The sequence below is a fragment of the Vigna radiata genome, unplaced genomic scaffold (genome assembly GCF_000741045.1).
Source record: "Vigna radiata var. radiata cultivar VC1973A unplaced genomic scaffold, Vradiata_ver6 scaffold_250, whole genome shotgun sequence".
Lineage (NCBI taxonomy): Eukaryota > Viridiplantae > Streptophyta > Magnoliopsida > Fabales > Fabaceae > Vigna > Vigna radiata.
This window is the reverse complement of record NW_014543542.1, coordinates 199,693-222,182: the sequence shown is the minus strand read 5'-3', so window position 1 is coordinate 222,182 and position 22,490 is coordinate 199,693. Positions and strand designations below refer to the sequence as shown.

At 37.2% G+C, this 22,490-nt stretch overlaps 1 protein-coding gene across 1 annotated transcript; it reads left to right on the top strand.

Annotated features, from left to right (window-relative positions):
• Nucleotides 1–1,528: 1,528 nt before the first annotated feature.
• On the top strand, nucleotides 1,529–21,938 carry LOC106754488. The gene is made up of 5 exons (XM_014636503.2): nucleotides 1,529–1,803; nucleotides 2,435–2,583; nucleotides 3,094–3,150; nucleotides 12,916–12,979; nucleotides 19,050–21,938. The coding sequence occupies exons 1-5, from the start codon at nucleotides 1,737–1,739 to the stop codon at nucleotides 21,359–21,361; spliced, it is 2,649 nt and encodes an 882-aa protein (XP_014491989.1). The 5' UTR covers nucleotides 1,529–1,736; the 3' UTR covers nucleotides 21,362–21,938.
• The last annotated feature ends 552 nt before the right edge of the window (nucleotides 21,939–22,490 follow it).

The following is a 22,490-nucleotide window of genomic DNA, read 5'->3' as shown; positions in this document are numbered from 1 at the left end:
CCTTTCAACCTCATATATCCACACTTCTACCACTTCCAATTGGTATTCTAAGTCACAATAGACCTATCCAAGTATACATATTCAACTTAAACCACATTTTAAACTCATTTTATCGTGAAATTCCCACTCAATTCATCTAAAACATCATTATATAGTCCATAACTCAATTTTACCAATTTTAACACATAACTTAACAACTTAGGGATCTGAACAAGTCAAGAATGACCCAAAAACAGACCTCAAACACTCCATCATACCTTAAACCTACTTTCAAAACTCATTACTCAAAATCTCTAAAATGCACTTAAAAATAATTCAAAACATAACTATTGGCTACCACCCTATTCTATATCACATATCTACTAACTCACAATCCAAACAAGTTTCAAAGTACCATACAACATGTCCTAAATCACCATTTCCCTATAACTCTACTAACTCATTTCTCCCCAACATTTCAACCAAAAATAACAACACCAATTTCATAACCACAACATTCACAAGATTACTCCAATCCAACACAAAATCATACAAGGCATCAAGCAACGCATAACTAATTACATTCATCAAAACAAAATGATCTCAATTACAATTAAATCATCATATCATCATAGTAATACTTAATTAAACTTGAAATTCAAACTTAAGCCTAAGTATTAGCTCACCTTACCCTAATAGGGATGCTATCAAGCTCTACGATCACGACCCTTACTTCAATATCAAGGAACTCTATAAATTCCTACAAACCACAAAAATTATGATAAAAGTGAGTTCTTAGGACCTCTGATCAACAATAAACTAGAAAAGATAAGGAAACGACATATGCGAGAAAACTTCTAGTCGCATGTGTCTTAAACTACAAATTTAAGAAAAAAACAAAAATTTACTTGCTCTAGAATGAAATCTGATCGATAGAGAATGAATGATTCATTGCTCTGATTGTTTAGACACTTATTGATCGTCAAACAAATAATTCAAGAGTTAGAATTTCTAGAGAAAAGGAAAAAGAAACTCAAAGGAAGAGTTCTAAAAATATGGTGAATGTTTTAGATAATGAAACAAATTTATGAAATTCTATTTATATTATTAAATTATTTTAAAACATCTATCAAATAAAAAAACTATATAAATAAACTATAATAAATTGTAAAATTTACTTATATTTATTTTTATAATTATAATTTTTTTTTTGTTTTCATGAAAAAAGTACTAGCATATGTGTTTTCATTGGTATAAAAAAATAATATAAGTATAATTATGAAAAGATATAAGAAATAAAAATTAAAATATTAGTTACAAATTAAACAAAATGTAAATTTTATTTAATTAAAATATTAAGAAATGCATGGCTAATTTTAAAACTATATTGTTAAACTTAATTTCAAATATTTGCAATTTCACCTATTTTTCAAATCATATAACTAAATAAAAAAATTTATGTTTTGGTATCTTCCCCGGAAAACTACACGAAACACAATCTCACCAAAAACGTTCCCTCAGTTAAATTAAAAAAGAAAAATTAGGTACGCTATCTCAACTATAACCCGCTCGCTCTCTCTCTCTCTCTCTCTCTGTCTCTCTTCTCTCTCTGTGGTAGGGTTCTTCACTTCCCTTTCTCAAACCAAACCATTCCTTCAATCTGTGCCATGACCTAATTCACATAACTCTCCGCACACATCACTTCGCGAAGCGCGTTCAACTTTGCTTATTCACCGTTCGCGTTTCTTTCTTCCTTCATGGATGGCTTTGGTGTCACTGCTCCCAGCACAGATGATCACAAACCATTGCGACACACTTCCAAAAGTTCGTTTCTTTTTCATTATTTTGTTATCTTCTGTTCTGTTTTTACTTCCCCTGAGTTTTTATTTGTTTTTCTTACGCACTTGCTGTAATCGCTTCTTTCGTGTTTTGCGTTGTTTGATTCTGCTTCTGCATGTAGATCTGCTTCTACTTAGGAGTTTGATCGTGAAAAATCACGGGGATGAAACTATACGCTATGAGTTTCTATTTCTTTTTTTTTAATATGTTTAACTCACTGCAGCACAATGAGTTCTTGTAAGGTCTGAACTAAAATTTAGATTTTGCTAATTTTGAAAAGTTTATCCTGCTTATTGTAAAGTCCAAATTCTTTTTTTTTTTCTGGATATCTTTGGTTATGCTGTTGTTGGTTCCTTTAGTGGGTGAGTGCGGTGTATATCAGTAATGTATAACTGTCAAGAAGATTGCAAATATCCGATTTCATTCAATGTTCTATTTCAGAGCCTTGTTTTTGTAAGCTCATTGAAGATCTTGTCACCTTTCATCATCCATTTTTTGTTTTACATGGTGTTCAGTTTGTGTTTCGGTATGATGGGCTTTTAAATGTGCAAACCGTGTTTTGCATGTTACAACTGCTGAAATCTATTTGATTTGGTTTTCTTCTTTTATGCCGAAGGTGAAGTATTTGATGCATCACAATATGTATTCTTTGGGAAAAATGCTGCCGAGGAAGTTGAGTTGGGGGGGTTAGAAGATGAAGATGAATATAAGGCCATGCTTGCTGTGGAATTCAGCGAGGATGATTTATTTATCAATAAAGAAGAGGTATTATTCAGTCTGATTATCTTTCTTTTTAATTTAAAGTTTGTGGCAACAATGTTTACAAAGTTAACTTATCTGAGGGAGGCTTGCACTTCAGTGAAAACAAATATCACACTGCGTCATTTGAATTGCCAAAACTGATATTAATGCCTGAATGTTGAGTGCTTTCTCTAAAAAATGATATCTTAAGTAGCTACCACAAACTAGTGTCATTTGATTGATCTCCCCAAACATAAGCTTTTTGAGTAGTTGATGTAGTCAAATGAGATGGTCGTGAATGGATATTCCAAATGACAGCACTTGAATTTATAGTTGCTGTCATTCATGGCCATTTTTAAATTTTTGTTGTGTTGCCTTTGAATTTTTGGTTGTGGTCTGCTTAGTCTTTGCTAAAGCATTATATTTGACTTTTATCAAGTTAATCTCAATTCCTAGTGAATGTGGGGCATAAATTAATATTTGCAGACAAGATACTAGAATTTTCTCCAACTAACTTACATTTCCACATTGCAGGCAGAGGATATAAGATCACTTTCTGATATTGATGATCTTACTACGACTTTTTTAAAGGTAAGGTCCTGAAACTGCGATATGTCATGCTTTCTCTGGATGCTGGGAATTATTCGATAAAACTTTACATATAGGTAAAAGTACTTTTATTATTTTGTAGTAAAAAAATAGGTGCGATAATGTTGAAAATCAGAATATAATATTCTGCAATTATTGCATTAATGACAGTTTGTAGGTGTATAATATTTGATTTAGAGAAAACGGAATATTTTCTATTTAGGTATAGTTAATGTCACAAGTCTATACAAACTCACAGCTGCTGTGTTTTCAGCCACAGTTTCAGTCCAGTGTTCCTGTTTTGTCTTAACATGGTATCCCAAGAAATGTGCCTCTCCAGTTTGCGTCCTTAATTGTTACCCTTCTTTTGATGACTTTTTTTTGGGCTTTAAACCCAATAGAACACACTAAAGAGAACAAATCTCTTGTGCCTAACCTAAAGAGTCTTCTTCTCCATGCCGCTGCTGCCTCCATAGATTTCCTTCTCCACCTTTTCCACCATAGCTGTTCTGCATCTGCTACCCGTTTTCCAAAAAGTGGCCGCCATGGTTACCATGAAAAACCTGCATCACCATCAGCATGTTGGTTGTGGCGGCAAGTACCAAAACCGTCATCGAGTTCTGCCATGGCGCCATTATCACCAATTTTTTATAACACGATTGACAGACAGTAAAGTACAAACAATATCTTCCATGTATTTTTATGTGTCCAATGTTTCCCCACTAACCATGGCTTTTAGTGGTTCTTACACTCCTTTTTTCTAATTACCCGCTTCCATTTGAGATGTCAACTGTTCAAACTACCACCTTGGGCTTCTAACATCACCCTATGGATTGTTTGGCTGGTGTATCAACATCATCTTTAGTAGTTATTGCTTGTGCCAAATGAGCGAAGTTTGACACTCGATTATGCAATGTGATCGCCCTACCCTCCTTACTATCAAATTGATTTTTTCCTTCATGTGTCACTCGTAAATTTGTTTGGACCAATGCGCAAGCTCTTGACACTCAATGCTTGTATGGAATGTGTCTGCATATGTTCGGCAAGTTTGTATTGCGTTATATGATTATAATGAACTCTTACCTCTTGCATCTATACGTGCTAGAGCTAAGAAAGAACTAGAGAACCATAGTGCAGTCTTTAATGTTTCTGTGATCTTCTGTCAATGCATGTTGCTTATCATGACTTGAATCTTCAGTCACCCATGTCCCCTATAATGACATTGGGCTCTTCATTTCTTCAAAGTCCATTAAACGATGCTATAGAGATCCTTTGTCCTATAGTGGAGGATACATTTGCCTTTACCTCTTGGATTACTAATTTTGCACACTTTTAGGATGGGACATCTCAATCCAAGAGTCGTTCGTTACATGTAAAATCTCATGGCTTAAATGTGGGATTGGGGATGCAAAGTATGCATTGACATTTTGTTAGAATAATAATTAAGTCTACTTATGGTAGTGTAGTCAGAAGGACTAAAGTAGGGGGAAGTGTGTTGGGTTATCTCTAATGATTGTACCTAGAGGTCTAGGACAGTTCCTTGACCTTCCATCTCCCCATTGTATAAACTTTTTATCTATATAAATAATAGAACATGAGAAGGGTCTATTAAGCCCTTCAGAAATATATTTTCTCTATCTCAAGTTGGTATCAGAGTAGCTTCATCCTGCTCTGGTTTTCTGTCCTATGTTGTCCACCAGCATTGTCATTGCAGTTTGCATCTGTCCGTTGCCCTTTGCCGTTGTCCGCGGTTGTCTTGTCACTATCTGTAGCTGTCAACTGCAGTTTGGAACTCTTCATCTTGGTTCGCCACTGTCCGCAATTGTCTGCTGCCATCCGCCGCCGTCCGTCGCCGTCCGTCGTTGTTCGCCGTCGCTGTTCTGTCCGACGACCACTAGATCTAGTTCGTCTTGTCACGCGACGACCACCCCCACCGGTGCTGGAGTCTAATTCTCCTCCATGCTCTGCCACGCGCCGCTCCTTTATGCGTCGCGAATAGGCGCATGCAGCTCACGCGCTACCCTCTGCTCGTCGGAAAGCAATCGCGACACCTCCATAGCTGTCGCCCTCTGCTCCTCTCTCTGTATTGTCCAAAAGCTCCCCTTGAAGAAAACCCAAAGAAACCCTTTAGGGTTTTCTGGTTCCTCACAGTTTTTTGGTTCCTTCTATTTTTATCATGAATGGTGTCTGGAAGTGCTCTTTCTTTCTCTGGAAGTCCCTTAATTACTTCCAAAAAACTAAACGGAAAGAATTGTCTGTCTTGGTTTGCTGCAGTGGAAATGTGGTTCCTTGGTCAAGGACATTATGACCACCTTGAGCAGGATGGAAGCCAAGTACCTTCTGAAAAAGATGAGCAATGGAAACAAGCAGATTTCGAATTGTGTGCCCTATTGTGCAATCTGTGGAACCCTAAGCTTTGATATCTCTTAGAGCCTTCAAAACATGTCACTCCTTTTGGAAGAAAGCTCAAAGCATTTATGCAAATGATATTCAACGTCTCTATGATACAACAAACAAACTTGCATGTCTCAAAATGACAGACCATGATATGGTCTCTTTCATGACTAAAGCCCAAGTAACTGTGGAAGTGTTGAGAATGTTCTTGGAAGTGGAATCTTCGAAAGACATAAAGAAGAAGCTTGACAAGTATTATATGGTGATGATCCTCCGTGCTTTACACCCTGATTTGAATCATATCAGAGATCAACTTCTGACAAGTCATGAGGTCCCTTCCTTGGAAGACTTGACCACACGTCTTCTTCGTGTTCCAGTGCCTCAATCTCAAGAAGCTCCTGAAACAATTGAACCATCTGTCATGGTTGCTACGTGAGGAAGAGGAGGACGAGGCACCAGAGGAGGAGGACGTGGAGATCGGGGACGTCCATAGTGCACTTACTGTAAGAGGATGGGTTACACCCAAGAAAACTTCTACTCCGTGCATGGTTTTCCTTCAAAAACAACCAATATCTCTAAGACTGAAGCTCCCACTTCCAACTCCAAGTTCATTGAAGAAGAGTATCAAGAGTAGTAACCCACAACTTGCATTTCTCAATCCATGGAAGGTCAACATTTATGGGTAATTGACTCGGGTGCTTCTGATAACATTTCTAGTAATACTTCTTTGTTCTCAACCCTTTCCCTCTAAGAAAAACCCCATTTCATTACCCTTGCAAATGGTTCTAAAACTTNTTCAAAGGGAGTTGGTCAAGTCTCCCTGTCTTCCTCTCTAACTCTAAAATCTGTTCTTTTTGTCCCTCAGTGTCCATTCAATTTAATTTCCTTAAGTCAGTTAACCAAAATGTTAAATTGTTCAATAACTTTTCAAAATCCTTTGTTATACAAGAGTGTGGCTCGGGGAGACTGATTGGAGAAGGATATGAAGCTGGAGGTTTATACCATTTTTGATCTCGCCCACGGGTATCCTGTGTTGCATCTCTTCCCCCGAAAGTGTTACATGACTGATTTGGCCATCCTTGTCAAAGTTAAAAAAGATGTGTCTTGAACTTAGTGGTCTTTAGAATTTAGAATGTGAGTCTTGTCAACTAGGAAAACATGTTAGATCTATCTTTCCTAAAAGGTCTCAATCAACGTGTAAGTCTAGTTTTTCTATTATTCATTCGGATGTCTGGGGACCTAGTTGTGTCTCTTCTGGTTTTAGGTATTTTGTTACTTTTATTGATGAGTATTCTAGATGTACTTGGGTTTATCTAATGAAAGATCGCTCTGAATTGTTACCCATCTTCACTTCCTTTTTGAATGAAATTAAGAACCAATTTGGTCAAGTTATTAAAATCTTAAGAAGTGATAATGCTAAAGAGTATTTCTCATCCTCTTTTTCTGCACTCTTTAGCTCCCATGGTATTTTGCATCAGTCTACTTGTCCTCATACACCCCAGCAAAATGCTATAGCCGAAAGAAAAAATAGACACTTGGTTGAAACAGCTCGTACCCTTTTGCTTGGTGCCCATATTCCTGTTCATCACTGGGGGATGCCATCTTAACTGTTTGTTTTCATATTAATAGGATGCCTTCCTCCTCTCTCAATAATAAAGTCCCTTTCTCCATTCTCTTTCTCAATGATCCACTCTTTCACACTCCTCCTCGAGTCTTTGATTGTGTATGTTTTGTTCATGACATGTCTCTGGGACTAGACAAGCTCTCCGCTCGTGCAATCAAATGTGTCTTTTTGGGCTATTCTCGGCTTCAAAAGGGGTACTAGTGTTACTCTCCTGAAACCAAGAAGTACTACATGTCTGCCAATGTTACATTCTTTGAACAGACACCTTTCTTCTCTCCATCTATTCAAGATGTTCATATCCTCCACCAGGTCCTTCCTCTTCCTATGGTTGAGTCCAATATCTCCAATGTCTCCGTCAATCCAAGTTATACTTAAGGTCCTCCCGAACCCTCATGGTGGCCGCTTTTTGCATTGGTGGGTACAAAACAAATATGGCAAAAAGGTGGGGCAGTGGTTTGCAGTAGAAACAAGGGAAGCAGCATGGAGAAGAAATAGGGGTAGCAACCTGCGGAGAAGACACCTTACTCTAGAGGGGCAACACCCAGAGAAGAAACCCTAATTGCAGGGCTTATCTCAAATGCTATTGTTAGAATCATTACATATAGGTATCATCATTTAGGCTAGTCTGCAGAATAATTAATGAGTTGTACCTAGTTCAGTACCTAGTTCTGTACCTAGTAGTCTAGTGCAGACTCTTGGTGTTCCATGTACTCTTGTGATTTTCATTATAAATAAAAGATAATGAGAGGGATCATTAGGCCCTCAAGAATATTTCTTATCAGTCTTAAATCTCAAGTTGGTATCAGAGCAGGTTCATCTTGCTCTGGTTTCCATCCTCGGTTGTCCACCAACACCGTCATTGCTGTTCGCACCTGTCCGGTGCCGTTCGCTGTTGTTTGCGGCTGTCTCGCCACTATCTGCAGCTGTCAACCGCAGTTTGAAGTTCTTCAACTTGGTTGTCCGCCATCTCACATCTGTCCGCTGCTGTCCACCGCTGTACGTCGTTGTCTGCCGCTGTTCGCTGCCGTTCGCCGCCGTCGGCCGCCGTTCGCCGCCGTCACTGTTCCGTCCGGCAACCACTGGATCTGGTTCGCCTCTTCATGCGATAGCCAACCCCACCGGTGGGTTCGCTTGAATCTCCTCCACGCTCTGCCACGCGTCGCGTCTTTGTGCGCTGCGATCAGGCGCCTACTGCTCACGCGCCACCCTCTGGCCGTCGGAAAATCACCGCGACACCTCCATAGTCGTCGCCTGGACCTCCTCTCTCTGTTATGCCCCTCAAAACCCTGCTTCAGTGAGGTCCAGATGCTCCCCTTGAAGAAAACCCTAAGAACCCCCTAGGGTTTTCTAGTTCCTCTCTGTTTTCTGGCTTCTTTCTGGTTCCTCTCTTATTTTTATCAACAATGGCATCTGGAAGTGTTCTTTCTTTCTTCGGAGGTCCCTCAATTACTTCCAAAAAGTTAAACGAAAATAATTACCTCTCTTGGTCTGCTGCCGTGGAAATGTGGTTCCTCGGTCAAGGAAATTATGACCACCTTGAGCAGGATGGAAGCCAAGTACCGTCTGAAAAAGCTGAACAATGGAAACAAGCATATTTCCAGTTGTGTGCCCTATTGTGGCAGTCTGTGGAACCACGACTTTTGATATCTCTTAGAGCTTTCAAAACATGTCACTCGTTTTGGAAGAAAGCTCAAAGTATCAATGCTAATGATATTCAACTTCTCTATGATACAACAAACAAACTTGCAAGTCTCAATCCCCAAATACGTCTACAGCCTGCATTTCTCAATCCATAGAAGGTCCGAATTCATGGGTAATTGACTCGGGTGCTTCTGATCACATCTCTGGTAATACTTCATTGTTCTCAATCCTTTCCCTCCAAGAAAAACCCCATTTCATTACTCTTGCAAATGGCTCTAAAACTTGTTCAAAGGGAGTCAGTCAAGTCTCTCTGTCTCACTCTGAAATCTGTTCTTTTTGTCCCTAACTGTCCATTCAATTTAATTTCCTTAAGTCAGTTAACCAAAATGTTACATTGTTCAATAACCTTTGATTCAAAATCTTTTGTTATACAAGAGCGTGGCTCGGGGAGACAGATTGGAGAAGGATATGAAGCTGGAGGTTTATACCATTTTGGATCACGTCCACGGGTATCTTGTGTTGCAGCTTTTCCCCCTAAAGTGTTACATTATCGGTTTGGCCATCCTCACTTGTCAAAGTTAAAAAAGATGTGTCCTGAACGTAGTGGTCTTCAGACTTTAGAATGTGAGTCTTGTTAACTAGGAAAACATGTTAGATCTGTCTTTCCTAAAAGGTCTCAATCAATGTGTACTTCTAGTTTTTCTATTATTCATTCTGATGTCTGGGGACCTAGTCACGTCTCTTCTTTTGGTTTTAGGTACATTTATCGATGAGTATTCTAGATGTACTTGGGTTTATCTAATGAATGATCGTTCTGAATTGTTACCCATCTTCACATCTTTTTTGAATGAAATCAAGAACCAATTTGGTCAACTAATTAAAATCTTAAAAAGTGATAATGCTAAAGAGTATTTCTCATCCTCTTTTTCTGCAATCCTTAGGTCCCATGGTATTTTGCATCAGTCCACTTGTCCTCATTCACTCCAGCAAAATGATATAGTCGAATGAAAAAATAGACACTTGGTTGAAACTGCTCATACCCTTTTGCTTGGTGCCCATATTCCTGTTCATCACTGGGGGATGCCATCTTAACTGCATGTTTTCTTATTAATAGGTGCCCTCCTCCTCTCTCAATGATAAAGTCCCGTTCTCCATTCTCTTTCCCAACGATCCTCTCTTTCACACCCCTCCTCGAGTGTTTGATTGTGTTTGTTTTGTTCACGACATGTCTCCTGGGCTAGACAAGCTCTCCACTCGTGCAATCAAATGTGTCTTTTTGGGTTATTCTCGGCTTCAAAAAGGGTACTGGTGTTACTCTCCTGAAACCCGGAAGTACTACATGTTTGCCAATGTCACCTTCTTTGAACAGACTCCTTTCTTCTCTCCCTTTATTCAAGATGTTCATATCCTTCAATAGGTCCTTCCTCTTCCAGTGGTTGAGTCCAATATCTCTCATGTCCCAGTCAATTCAAGTCATGCTCAAGGTCCTACTGAACCTTCCCCTCCACATATTGATCTCTCTCGACATAGTACCCCTGTGGGCAGTCCTCTTCCAGAAAATGGTGGATCTCCTTCTTCAGATTCTTCTCCATCACTGCCTCCTGCCACGCCTCCTTGTGAAGATGATTCTGGTTCAGAAAAGGTAATCGTTCCACTTGCAACCCTCATCCCATTTATAATTTTCTTAGTTATCGCAAATTGTCGCCTTCCTTTTATTCCCTTTTATCCTCAATGTCTTCGGTGGTTATACCCAAAAATGTGAAAGAAGCACTTGATCATCCTGGATGGCGACAGACCATGATTACAGAAATGTAGGCTCTTGACCACAGTAATACTTGGGAGCTTGTGCCACTTCTCCCGGGCAAAAAGGTTGCTGGTTGTCGATGAGTATATGCAGTTAAAGTCGGCCCTAATGGTGACATTGATAGGCTCAAAGCCCGACTGGTTGCAAAGGGATACACTCAGGTGTATGGCCTTGATTATTGTGACACCTTTTCTCCTGTGGCAAAGATGACTACCATTCGTCTTTTCTTTGCGATGGCCGCAATTCGTCATTGGTCACTTTATCAATTGGATATCAAAAATGCCTTTCTCCATGGTGATCTTGAGGAAGAAGTTTATATGGAGCAACCTCCTGGGTTTGTTGCTCAGGGGGAGTCTGGTATGGTTTGCAAATTACACCGATCTTTGTATGGGCTCAAGCAATCACCACGTGCTTGGTTTGGAAAATTCAGTTCCATTGTTCAAAAATTTGGGCTAAAACGCAGTGAAGCAGATCATTCGGTCTTTTATTATCATTCATCTCTCGGGAAATGTGTTTACTTAATAGTATATGTTGATGATATAGTCATTACAGGAAATGATACTGCTGGAATATCTCAATTGAAGGAGTACTTGTGTAAACATTTCCAAACCAAGGATCTTGGAAGCCTCAAATCCTTCTTAGGCATTGAAGTAGCTCAGTCAAAGGATGGGGTTGTAATCTCCCAAAGGAAGTATGCCCTGGATATTTTGCAAGAAACAGGCATGATTGATTGTAGACCGGTTGATAGTCCTATGGACCCAAATCAAAAATTAACAACCGAAGAAGGTGAGTTATTTTCCGACCCGAAGAGATATAGGAGACTTGTTGGAAAACTAATCTATCTCACTATTACAAGGCCGAATCTATCTTTTGCTGTTGGAGTGGTTAGTCAGTTCATGCAAGTTCCATGTGTTGACCATTGGAATGCTATCATTCGAATCCTAAGTATTTAAAGAAGGCTCTCGGGCAAGGGTTGTTATATGAAGAGAAAGGAAGCCTTCAGGTATTAGGATATTGTGATGCCGATTGGGTAGGTTCTCCTATTGATAGACGATCTACTACTGGATATTGGTTTTTCCTTGGAGGAAACATTATTTCATGGAAAAGTAAGAAACAAAATGTAGTGGCTCGATCAACAGCTGAAGCTGAATATAGGGCAATGACATCACTAACATCTGAACTTATATGGGTGAAGGACTTCCTTCAAGAGCTTAAAATTTGTGACATTCAAAGTATAAAGATGTATTGTGATAACCAAGCTGCCCTTCACATTGCATCAAATCCAGTGTTTCATGAGAGGACTAAACATATAGAGATTGACTGTCATTTTGTTCGGGAAAAGTTATTGTCAAAAGAAATATGTACTGAGTTTGTTGGATCAAATAACCAACTCGTAGATGTGTTGACTAAGTCATTGAGGGACCTCAGATGAGTTTATTTGTTCCAAGCTTGGTACATATAATCTGTATGCTCCAGCTTGAGGGAGAGTGTTGGAATCATTACATATAGGTATCATCATTTAGGCTAATCTGCAGAATAATTAATGAGTTGTACCTAGTTCAGGACCTACTTATGTACCTAGTAGTCTAGTGCAGACTTTTGGTGTTCCATGTACTCTTGTGATTTTCATTATAAATAGTAGATAATATAAGAGAGATCATTAAGCCCTCAAGAATATTTCTTATTAGTCTTAAATCTCAAGTGCTATCTTTTTTGTCTTTCCTTTGGTTTAAAGTCCAAGTAATACTTTGTTAAAAATTGGGCCAGGCCCAATAAAAACTTATTTTAACCTAATGCCCTAATAACCCTATGCACCCCTCTCTCCTTCTTTAGTCTCATTGCCATTTGCACATACCTTGCTGCTCACCGTTGCTTGTAGGCAGTGGCCGCTGGTCACACCATTATATCATTACTTTTGCATTACAATTATACTTCTGTATTTTTTTTTTGAAAACAATCATAAATTATATTTCTTTTGACCTCAATGTTTCCACCATAACCCGTTATGGTTTCCGTTATAACTTTATAAAGAATTTGATATTTTCCGTTATCTGATATCAATAACAGTGAACCTAACTCAATGTGTCAACTTGTAGAATTAGGTTTACTCTCACCTATATATTATAATCTATTCACTTATATATTATAATCTATTCCCAGTCCTACATGGTTTGAATTAGTGGTTGATTTGATATTTCAGTTTTATTGTTTTGAAAATAAACCCATTCTCCTTTAGTGATCATATATTGTATTCACGAAAACAGATATTAAGTTTTTCTTTTTAATTTATTTATTTTTATTTCAGTTGAACAAGGTTGTTAGTGGACCAAGAAGCCCAGGAGTTATTGGTGAACGGGGATCAAGAGAAAGTGAGTAAGCAATTGCAATGAATTTGGCTAATTGGTGTTACTTTTTGACATTTATCATTTTTTTAAATTTTATATTTTTTAAAACTTGAGGTTCTTAATATGTTTAAATTGTGATGGCAAACGATAATCTTGTGGTGTCAAAGTAGGAAAATGTTTGTTACTTTATAACATTATTTTGTTGCAGACATATGATGATAAATGGTCTTAACAAAGTAAAGTAGAAAATTTTTATTGGAAAGCAAAGTATTTATTATGTATTAAAACACAAAATCTTCTCTCATTAATACATTTTTTAATTAATTAGAAGCTTTGAATGTATTTATTATATTAATTATATTAAAACGCAAAATCCTATCACTTTTAATACATTTCCGGGCACCCTTGTAATGAGGCCTTTTATTATAATTTCTTTGAAGTTTGTCTTAGATTTACTTTATGTCTATATACTGTACACAACAAAATTGGATAAAAGAAATGAGACAACATCACATTAAGAGGCTATTTAAAAGTATGAATATAATTTAGTTGAAAGAAAAAAAATTTGTATATTATGTTTACAATCAGTAATCTCCCTTCTCAAGTGTAAAGATTAAAAGAAAAAAAAGGAAACAGGGAAACAAAAAATCCATGATATCCTAAAAGTAAGTATCAATTGATATCTTAAAGACATATAACACGTCTGAACAATTCTCTTCAAATTGGTGAATGAGTATCATTCATTCCCAAGGAATCTAGCATTATGAAGGCCCCCCTAAGGAAGACATCATTTACTTGGTGCCTTGTAAAGTTAGGTATATTTACCTTCAGGGTAATTACCTGGGACATTTACCTTCAGTTTAGATTTCTCCAACTGCTGAGGGACTAGAGTGGGTCACTCTTGCCTTTGATATTATTTTCCAATGAGCTGATCTTCAACTTATATTTCATTATAACTTTCCTCAGCTTCTTTCTCTGAACTCTAAGACAGAGTCAACTTCTAGAATGCATTCTCACTGAAGTTGAGAGCTGACAAATAAGGATTGCATTTAGTGAGTTGAAGGGATTCCACTATAATGAGAGAGGTACAAGAATACAGTGATATATCTCCTCTCAATGTACTTCTCACCCCACTCAAAATCACTATAGTAACAAGATGTGAATACCCTTATAATCTTACCAAAAATAGAGAACACTCATAGTTCTGGTTACACTTTGAGAGCAATCCCAACTCTTAATGAGAACAATCACAGTTCTCTCCCCCTGGCACAACAACACAGGAACACAATACTCAAATTGCAAATGTTTAAAATGATCGTCGAGGTACACTCTAGTAGTGCAAAATGAATCAGTACTAGCCCAATTTTCTTGATAGAATCTTGATGAGTAAACCCAAATTTGATCCTTGATTCTTCAAGACAGTTCTTGGATACTCCTGCAATCAATACTCAATCAAAATGTTAGTTATGAAATTGATAGTTCAGAAGATTAATTTAAAACAACGCTCAAGACAATTATGTTTAGGATTTTTGAATATTGACGCCATTTAATCGATTACAAAATTAATGTAATATGTTAAGCTTTTCCTTCTGCTTAAACAAATTTGCCTATGTTTGAATTTAAAAGATATACAGAGCATGCAATCAATTAAACAATTCATACAAGCCAACGATAAATTCATATGACTGTTAGAAACAATTCAGAATTTAAATGAAATTAATTTTGACAAGAGAAACATATTTAACTGATTATGAAACTTATGTAATTGGTTATGTTCAACACTTAAACAAATTTTTAAATCAATTTCCATTCCAAACAAATCATTGCCATTTGCACATACCTTGCTGCTTACTGTTGTTTGTTGGGCATATTGTTTTACCCGTTATCGGACCACCCATTAAAAATGTCTAATCCCACGCTCGAGATGTATATACCTCAGTGTGAAGGGGGTGTTGGAAGTCGCACATCGACTAAAGATAAGGCCAATTCATAGTTTATAAATGGGTGCAAACCTCACCCTATAAGCTAGTTTTGTGGGTTGAGTTAGATTTAAAATCCACTTCTAACACAAGAAAACAAAGGTAAGCTTCTTTATACCTTGTCCAATTTTAAGGCTTTCTCTGTGTCCAAAGATCTTCTCCAATGTAGTTGCATTCTCCCGTTCACTCTCTCTCCTTTCCTCTCACATTCAAAGTTTCTGTCTTATTTTCCTTATGGTCAGAGTTTCTATAGGGGTGTCTAATATAGTTACTGACTATGTGTATAATATACTTAGGGTACTTTATTTATAATAAAAGCCTTCAGGAGTAATAACAACCAACTAGAATAAAAGATATAGATAAAATAAAATAAATTTATCTTTAACTTAATTAATTCTGATAAGTCCTTAGATAATATATTCTATCTTAATATTATTATTCTAACTTATGTAATAAGTCTTTCAATAATGTATTATTATTATTATTATTATTATTATTATTATTATTATTATTATTATTTTCTAATAATAATATCTAATTACATCCAATTATATCTTAAGATATCTTTTAATTAGCAATATCTCAAAATATCTTGTAAAATATCTAACAATATCAAATAGTAATATCGCTTTTAATCTTTAAACCCACCAAGATTATATCTCTTATTTTCATTTAAGTAATTTTTAAAATAACAACAACTAAATCTTCTAAAAGATTTACATAATATCTTTTTATTAAATTTTCAGATTATTTAATTTGTATGCTTTTCCTTTCTACATTCCCTATTTTAATTTATGCATCTAATTGATAAAATATAAAAGACCCTTTTTTCGGTAGGCCAAAATATAAATATAATCAAAGAAAATAATATAATAATTATATCTTAATAAAGATGTACACTCAATCATACATTTTGTCATCCAAAACACTATAGTTGCTAGACTATCTTATCTCTTAAGACTCCTATTTTCGCCGGGTCTTTCAACTTACGACAATGTAAATTGTGGGATCATAAAACAGATCACTACTTAACATAAATAACTAAAATAAACCAGTCACAACTATGAATGAAGGAGAAAAATATGAAACCATTAGTGGTAAACGTCTGCACGGCTTCACATCTGCCATGATTGAGCAATTGGAACAACCACAACTGATTAGATTTTGTTAGGGAAGGAAGTTGCTTGGTGGTCAGGAAGGTCGAAAAAATGTAACATCAACTAGGTTTTATGTGAAATCAACTGTGAATGAAGGAGAACAGTTTATTGGGCTTTGATTTTAGCCAAAAACCCATTGATCCAAGAAGAGTTTTGTGTGACATAGAACCTGAAATCCCAAAATGTGACAAAACAAAACCAATGATTCCACTGTTAACATGATCTTCAAAGACAATCCCACTGATCCCACTCTGGCATGATCCTGCTTGGGCTCTAATCAAATGTGGTCCATAGAAGCATGCAATCGTGGGATTCCATGTTTTTAATCATGATTTGACTACAGTGCTGCTACTCCTTTGTGTCTGAATGCTTTCCAAACTAACAAATTGGTTTCAAAATTATTATCTGAAAAATTTTCCAAACACTAGAAGGAAAATTAGGAACAAAATGTATACTTTTTCACTTTTTTCCCTCTCGTTGTGAGTTCAATTAGTGTTACATTTTCATTGGCAAGAAAAAATGAAGTAAAATAGATCTAGATATATTAATTGTGTAGGATGTAAAAAAGATTAATCTCTCTATTAAAGGATAAATATTAAAAATGAAAATGACAGAAAACAGGTTGATAAAATATCCCGCGCTTTCTTAATAACAAATATCCCATATATCTTGAAGATATATCACACACAACTAAACATAAGATGGTTTCTTCAAGTAGAAATTCATAAATAAAAAAGATATGTAAAACAGTCTTATTTTTAATGTTTGTACATTGGTGATTTTGTGTTTTCTCTTTATCTCGGATCCACAACCTTGGTTACCAAGTAAAATATCATTACGAGTCTGTTTGAAGTAGTGGTAAATCAGAAGAAATGTGGGTTATAGTGATAATTGCCTGAAGCTTGAGAACATGATGTTCTAAATAATCCAAAGGTTTTGTGGTAGTTTTTTTTTTTCCTGCTGTTATCGGGAGTTTTCATTTTTGGTGCTTGTGCTGTGTACCTACACTCTTTACAGCTTTGTCAATGAGAACCTTGTGAGCATGCATTTTACATTTAGAAATATTAAGTTGTCTACATGCATTGATTTATTTGCAAATATGTTGGCTTCTGCTGCAAGCTGTTAAGTGGGGAAAGTTCCACCAGTTATAGAAGGTGCCTGTAAACGTTAGGTCAGTAACATATTGCTTGAGACTCAACTGTGGTATTCTTGGTTCTTTTAGTAATACTTGTTGGAGTGCAAATAAAGTCCCACATTGAGTGAAAGAAGGATTGGTCAAGGGTTTATATACACATAGATATCTCCAATGGTAAGAGGTCTTTTGGAGTGGTACCAAAAGCAAACCCGTGAGGGCTTGGTCTAAAGCGGACAATGTCTTACCATGTGTGGAGATCTATGTGTGTGCCGAACCTCCCCCAAGAGATACCATGTTAAATATAGTGAAAATTATATATTGGAATTAATCCCTTATGTTAAATACGCACATAGGATTCTCTATTTATAATAGAAGAAATATGGGTTAAGCCCAAATACAATTAACAGATGCGCAATCACATGTCGACGAACAACTAACAGCAATTTATGGACAGTAGTAGACAACTGCGAAACTTCAAATAGCACCATGAAACTTCAGGTGGGATGAGTTTGACAAAGGAGAACAATGACAAACTCCAGGAACTGGATTGCCATCAAGTAAGGATGGGGCTTGCATCAAAATTACAGGGACTGCCATCACTGACTAATGGGGCCTATGGTGGCTAAAAGCGACAAAACTACAGGGACTGCCATCACTGACTGATGGGGCCTGTACAGAGGGACTACCATCATGATGGGGGTCTGTAGTGGCTAGAAGCGATAAAACTGTAAGGATTGCCATCATCGATTAGTGGAGTCTGAAAGCCTAAAACCTGGCTGGAAACATACTCCCCCTCACGAAGAACGGCAACAAAGACAAAGTAGAAAAGGATCAGAAAACCTGCTCTGATACCATGTTAAAGATAGTGAAAATTATATATTGGAATTAATCCCTTGTGTTAAATACACACATAGGGTTTTTTATTTATAATAAAAAAAATATGGGCTAAGCCCAAATACAAATGAATATGTAAGAATAAAATAAAATAAAATAAGAACAATGTTTCCCTAATAAACATATAGGGACTATATTTCCCTAATTAACATAAACACAATATAAATTAAATATAATATCTCTAATAGTACTCACAGTAATAGATACAAAGTTGTGCAATATGTATTGATCTATGAAGCTCGGACACGTCTCTTAAGTGGTGTGTCCCTGTGGCTAACACGTATTGAAAACCGACATGTGTACAAGTATCGGTGAAGTGTCCAATTCAAAAGACATTATTTTGGTCTCTAACATAATTTTGACAAGACTCCAACATTATATTAATAAGGCCAAATACAATCATTTTCTAAAAACTCAAACTTATTGTATAAGTTCCTATTACGAATATAGAAATAAGGAACAAATCCTATATGATTACAAATATTTAAATAATATATGTTTTGAATACATAAATCTTGATTTCCAATTTAAATAATTCATAATGATCTGATATATAAATCCATGTTCCTGTGTCCCACATTTTGGAAATTACAAGTGTTCATGTGGTGTCTAGTGTCTGTGTTAGTATCTATGCTACATATGTATTTATAGAGGAGGTTCCCTCTGGTTTTGGGATAATGCAGGAGGTCTCTAGTGTTTGTGTAAAATTCTATTGCATTTTGACATTGGTGTAAAAAACCCAAAGCAAAGCATCAGTAAGGTTCTTGAGAATGTATTTGGTGGTAGCTTTACAATTTTTTCACATCCATGAGATAATGTAGATTTACTATTTTGAGTGAAATATTTTTGGTCTATGATGGATCTGCCCTCCATTTCTCATCAATCATTTTTTCAATTGACTGAATTATTTCTTCTCCTATATTTGACAGATTCCTCTGCTTCTGAATGGTCACAAAGGGATGACATTCCCTACTGGTTCGATCAGCAAAGCTATGATAGTGAAGGGCAAGGATCTCAGGATGGCAATAGATGGTCATCACACCCCCATTCTTCTCTAACTCAGCTATATGACTCAAGGCCCTTGTACAGAACATCTTCATATCCCGAGCAGCAGCGACAGCTGCAACACCAACTCCAACATTGCTCTAGTGAACCCGTTCCTAACTGGTTTGATCAGGCTTTTTGTGATGGTGAAAATACTGAGGACGGAAAGCGGTGGTCATCACAGCCACATTCCTCCACTGCCCAATTACAAGAATCAAAAACCTTGTATAGAACATCTTCTTATCCTGACAAGCGGCCGGAGCTTACTCGGTTTTCTAGTGAACCTATTTTGGCACCAAAATCCTCATTTACATCGTATCCTCCACCTGGTGGTAGGTCTCAACAGTCTTCCCCAAATCACAGTACAGGTCATTTGAACATTCCTTTTCATACTGGTGGAGCTCAGGTGGCTTTACCGTCACAAAATCGGTCTCATTATTTCAATTCTGCGCTACAGTTGAGTCGACCAAAACATGAGTCACATTTCAGTGGAAATGTGCACCCATTTAGTACTGGCTCACCTCTAAATTATCGAATGCAGAATCCCTGGGTCAACCAATCTGGGTTGTATTCTGGAGATCATCCAAACCTCCTAAGTAATATGTTGCAGCAACAATTACACCATCAGAGTGGATCATTATCACCTCATTTATTGACCCATTTACAGCAGCAACAACAGCACAGACATCTTCATCCCATTCAGAAACCAGGACGCTACATGTCAGGTTTCCAATCCCATTTATTTAACCATCAGCTTTCTTCTGGATCATCCATGGTTAGCAAATATGATCATATGCTTGGTCTTGCTGATACCAGAGAACACAGGCCAAAATCAACTCATAAGGGTAAACAGAGTCATCGTTTTTTGCAACAAGGTTCTGATGCCAGTAGCCAGAAGAATGAAAGTGGTTCACTACAGTTTAGGTCAAAGTATATGACTAGTGATGAAATTGAGAGTATTCTTAGAATGCAGCAAGCTGTGACTCATTGCAACGACCCCTATCATGATGACTATTATCACCAAGCTTGTCTTGCTAAAAAAGATGGGGCTAAGTTGAAACATTCATTTAGCCCAACACAACTAAAGGATGTTCCTGCACGAATCCGTGCCAATCTGGACTCCCCTGGTTTTGTTCAGGTTGATACTTTAGGGAGGGTTTCATTCCTTGCTAATCGTCGACCTCATGCTCTTTTTGAAGTTGATCCATTAAACTCTTCCACTAGTGGTAGTTCTGAGCGAAATATTTCAGAGAAGCCCCTTGAACAGGAGCCTCTGTTTGCAGCCAGAGTCGCAATTGAGGATGGTCTTTATCTTCTTCTTGATGTAGAGGACATTGATCGTTTTCTACAGTGTAATCAACTACAAGATGGTGGGACTCAACTAAGACGAAGACGGAAGGTCCTTATGGAAGGACTAGCATCATCTCTCCAACTCGTTGATCCACTGGGAAAGAATGGAAGCAAAGTTGGGCTTGGTGCTAAGGATGATGTAGTTTTCTTACTGTTAGTATCGATTCCCAAAGGGCGGAAACTCTTGTCAAAGTATCTTCAGCTACTTGGTTCTGGTAGTGAGCTTATGCGGATAGTCTGCATGACCATCTTTCGTCATTTGAGATTTTTATTTGGTAGTCTACCATCCGAACCTGAAGCTGCCTTGACTACAAGTAACCTTGCTAAGGTTGTTTGTAAGTGTGTTCAGGGAATGGATCTTGGTGCCCTAGGTGCTTGTCTTGCAGCTGTAGTTTGTTCCACAGAGCAACCTCCTTTACGCCCCCTTGGAAGCACAGCTGGAGACGGTGCCTCCCTTATTTTAGTATCTGTTCTTGAGAGGGCCACTGAACTTCTTACTGATCCCCATGGTGCTTGCAGCTATATAGCTAATCGTTCATTTTGGCAGGCCTCATTTGATGAATTTTTTGGCCTTCTCACAATGTATTGCATGAATAAGTACCAGAGTATCATGCAATCACTACTTGTACAAGGGACGCCAAATGTGTCAGGAATTGGATCGGATGCTGCTAAAGCAATTAGTAGGGAAATGCCTGTTGAACTCTTGCGTGTAAGTCTTCCTCACACCAATGATAATCAGAGGAAATTATTACTAGATTTTGCTCAGCGGTCTGTGCCTGTGGTTGGAATTAACAATTATACTGGGAGCAGTGGGGGTCATGTGAACTCAGAGACTGTGCTTAGTTGATAGATGATTGGAGAAAAGTTCTCCAAATATAGTAGTTGTGCTGAAGGTCTCATCAACTGTACAACCTTGCGTCTGTACTTGTTGAGTATATATGGAGCAATCTGAAGTGGAAGTTGCTTCTGTGGCAAATTCTATGCCCCTTCTGTATATTTATCATAATGCCATAATGTGGTAGCATTGTGATATATCTGCAATCAGGCTCTCCGTGTATCATGATATATTCAGCTTGATCTGTTCCCTCGTCTTTTCTTTTTCTCATGACAGGGGAGCTTACTTTGTTACTGTGTGGCTGGTATAAACTTTTAGTGGTTAGCCTGTACAGGTTTAGGCACATTTGATTCCCATGTTCCCTTTCTATTATATATACAAGGCGTGGGGTGGGGTGTATTCAAATTTACTTGTGATAATAGGTCACCATTGTGCTGGAAGTGGCTCTGGTTGCCATGAACTTAACTGGGAAAACATGTTTAAAAGTTGGTGTACTGAAGAACATAGGAACTAATGTAGAATAAATTATGTTGATGCATAATTTTATCTCATCATTTCCTAATTTAACTTGAGGATATGTTTTCTTATAGCTTCCCTCAATTTTATATGATTTACTAGAGCCATTGAATTTCCGATTTTCTTGATTTTGGTTCAAGTTTCTTTGGAAATTTGGAGCTTCGCTATATGCTCCTGTTTCTTTCTTAACATGTTGCTAAGCCAATTTTGAGGAATGTGACTATTTATGCTGATTCCGATTTATAACAAGATAAGAAAGGTACACCTTTCAATTCAGCGAATTCCGGTAAGATTTTTTTAGGTTTTTGTATGGTAGCTGGACGCTGTCTCGTGAAAGGCGAAGAGGCAAATAGGTAGTCATTATACTTAATACTTTCCGTTCTTATGCGAACCTTAGACTTCTAATTCCTTCTCATGGTGATAGAAATATTTTAAATTGTAAATTGGTCATTTTTCTGAAAATACAAATATTGAAAAATATTTTTTTACAGTTACCTAATGGAAACTCCATTTTTATGTCTCTTGGAATAGAAATGGTATTAAACAAATACACCAACATAATTTGAGATTCGATACTGGGTGAAGGATGCATCTATAGTTAGAAGTCATGAAACTAGAAGTAGAG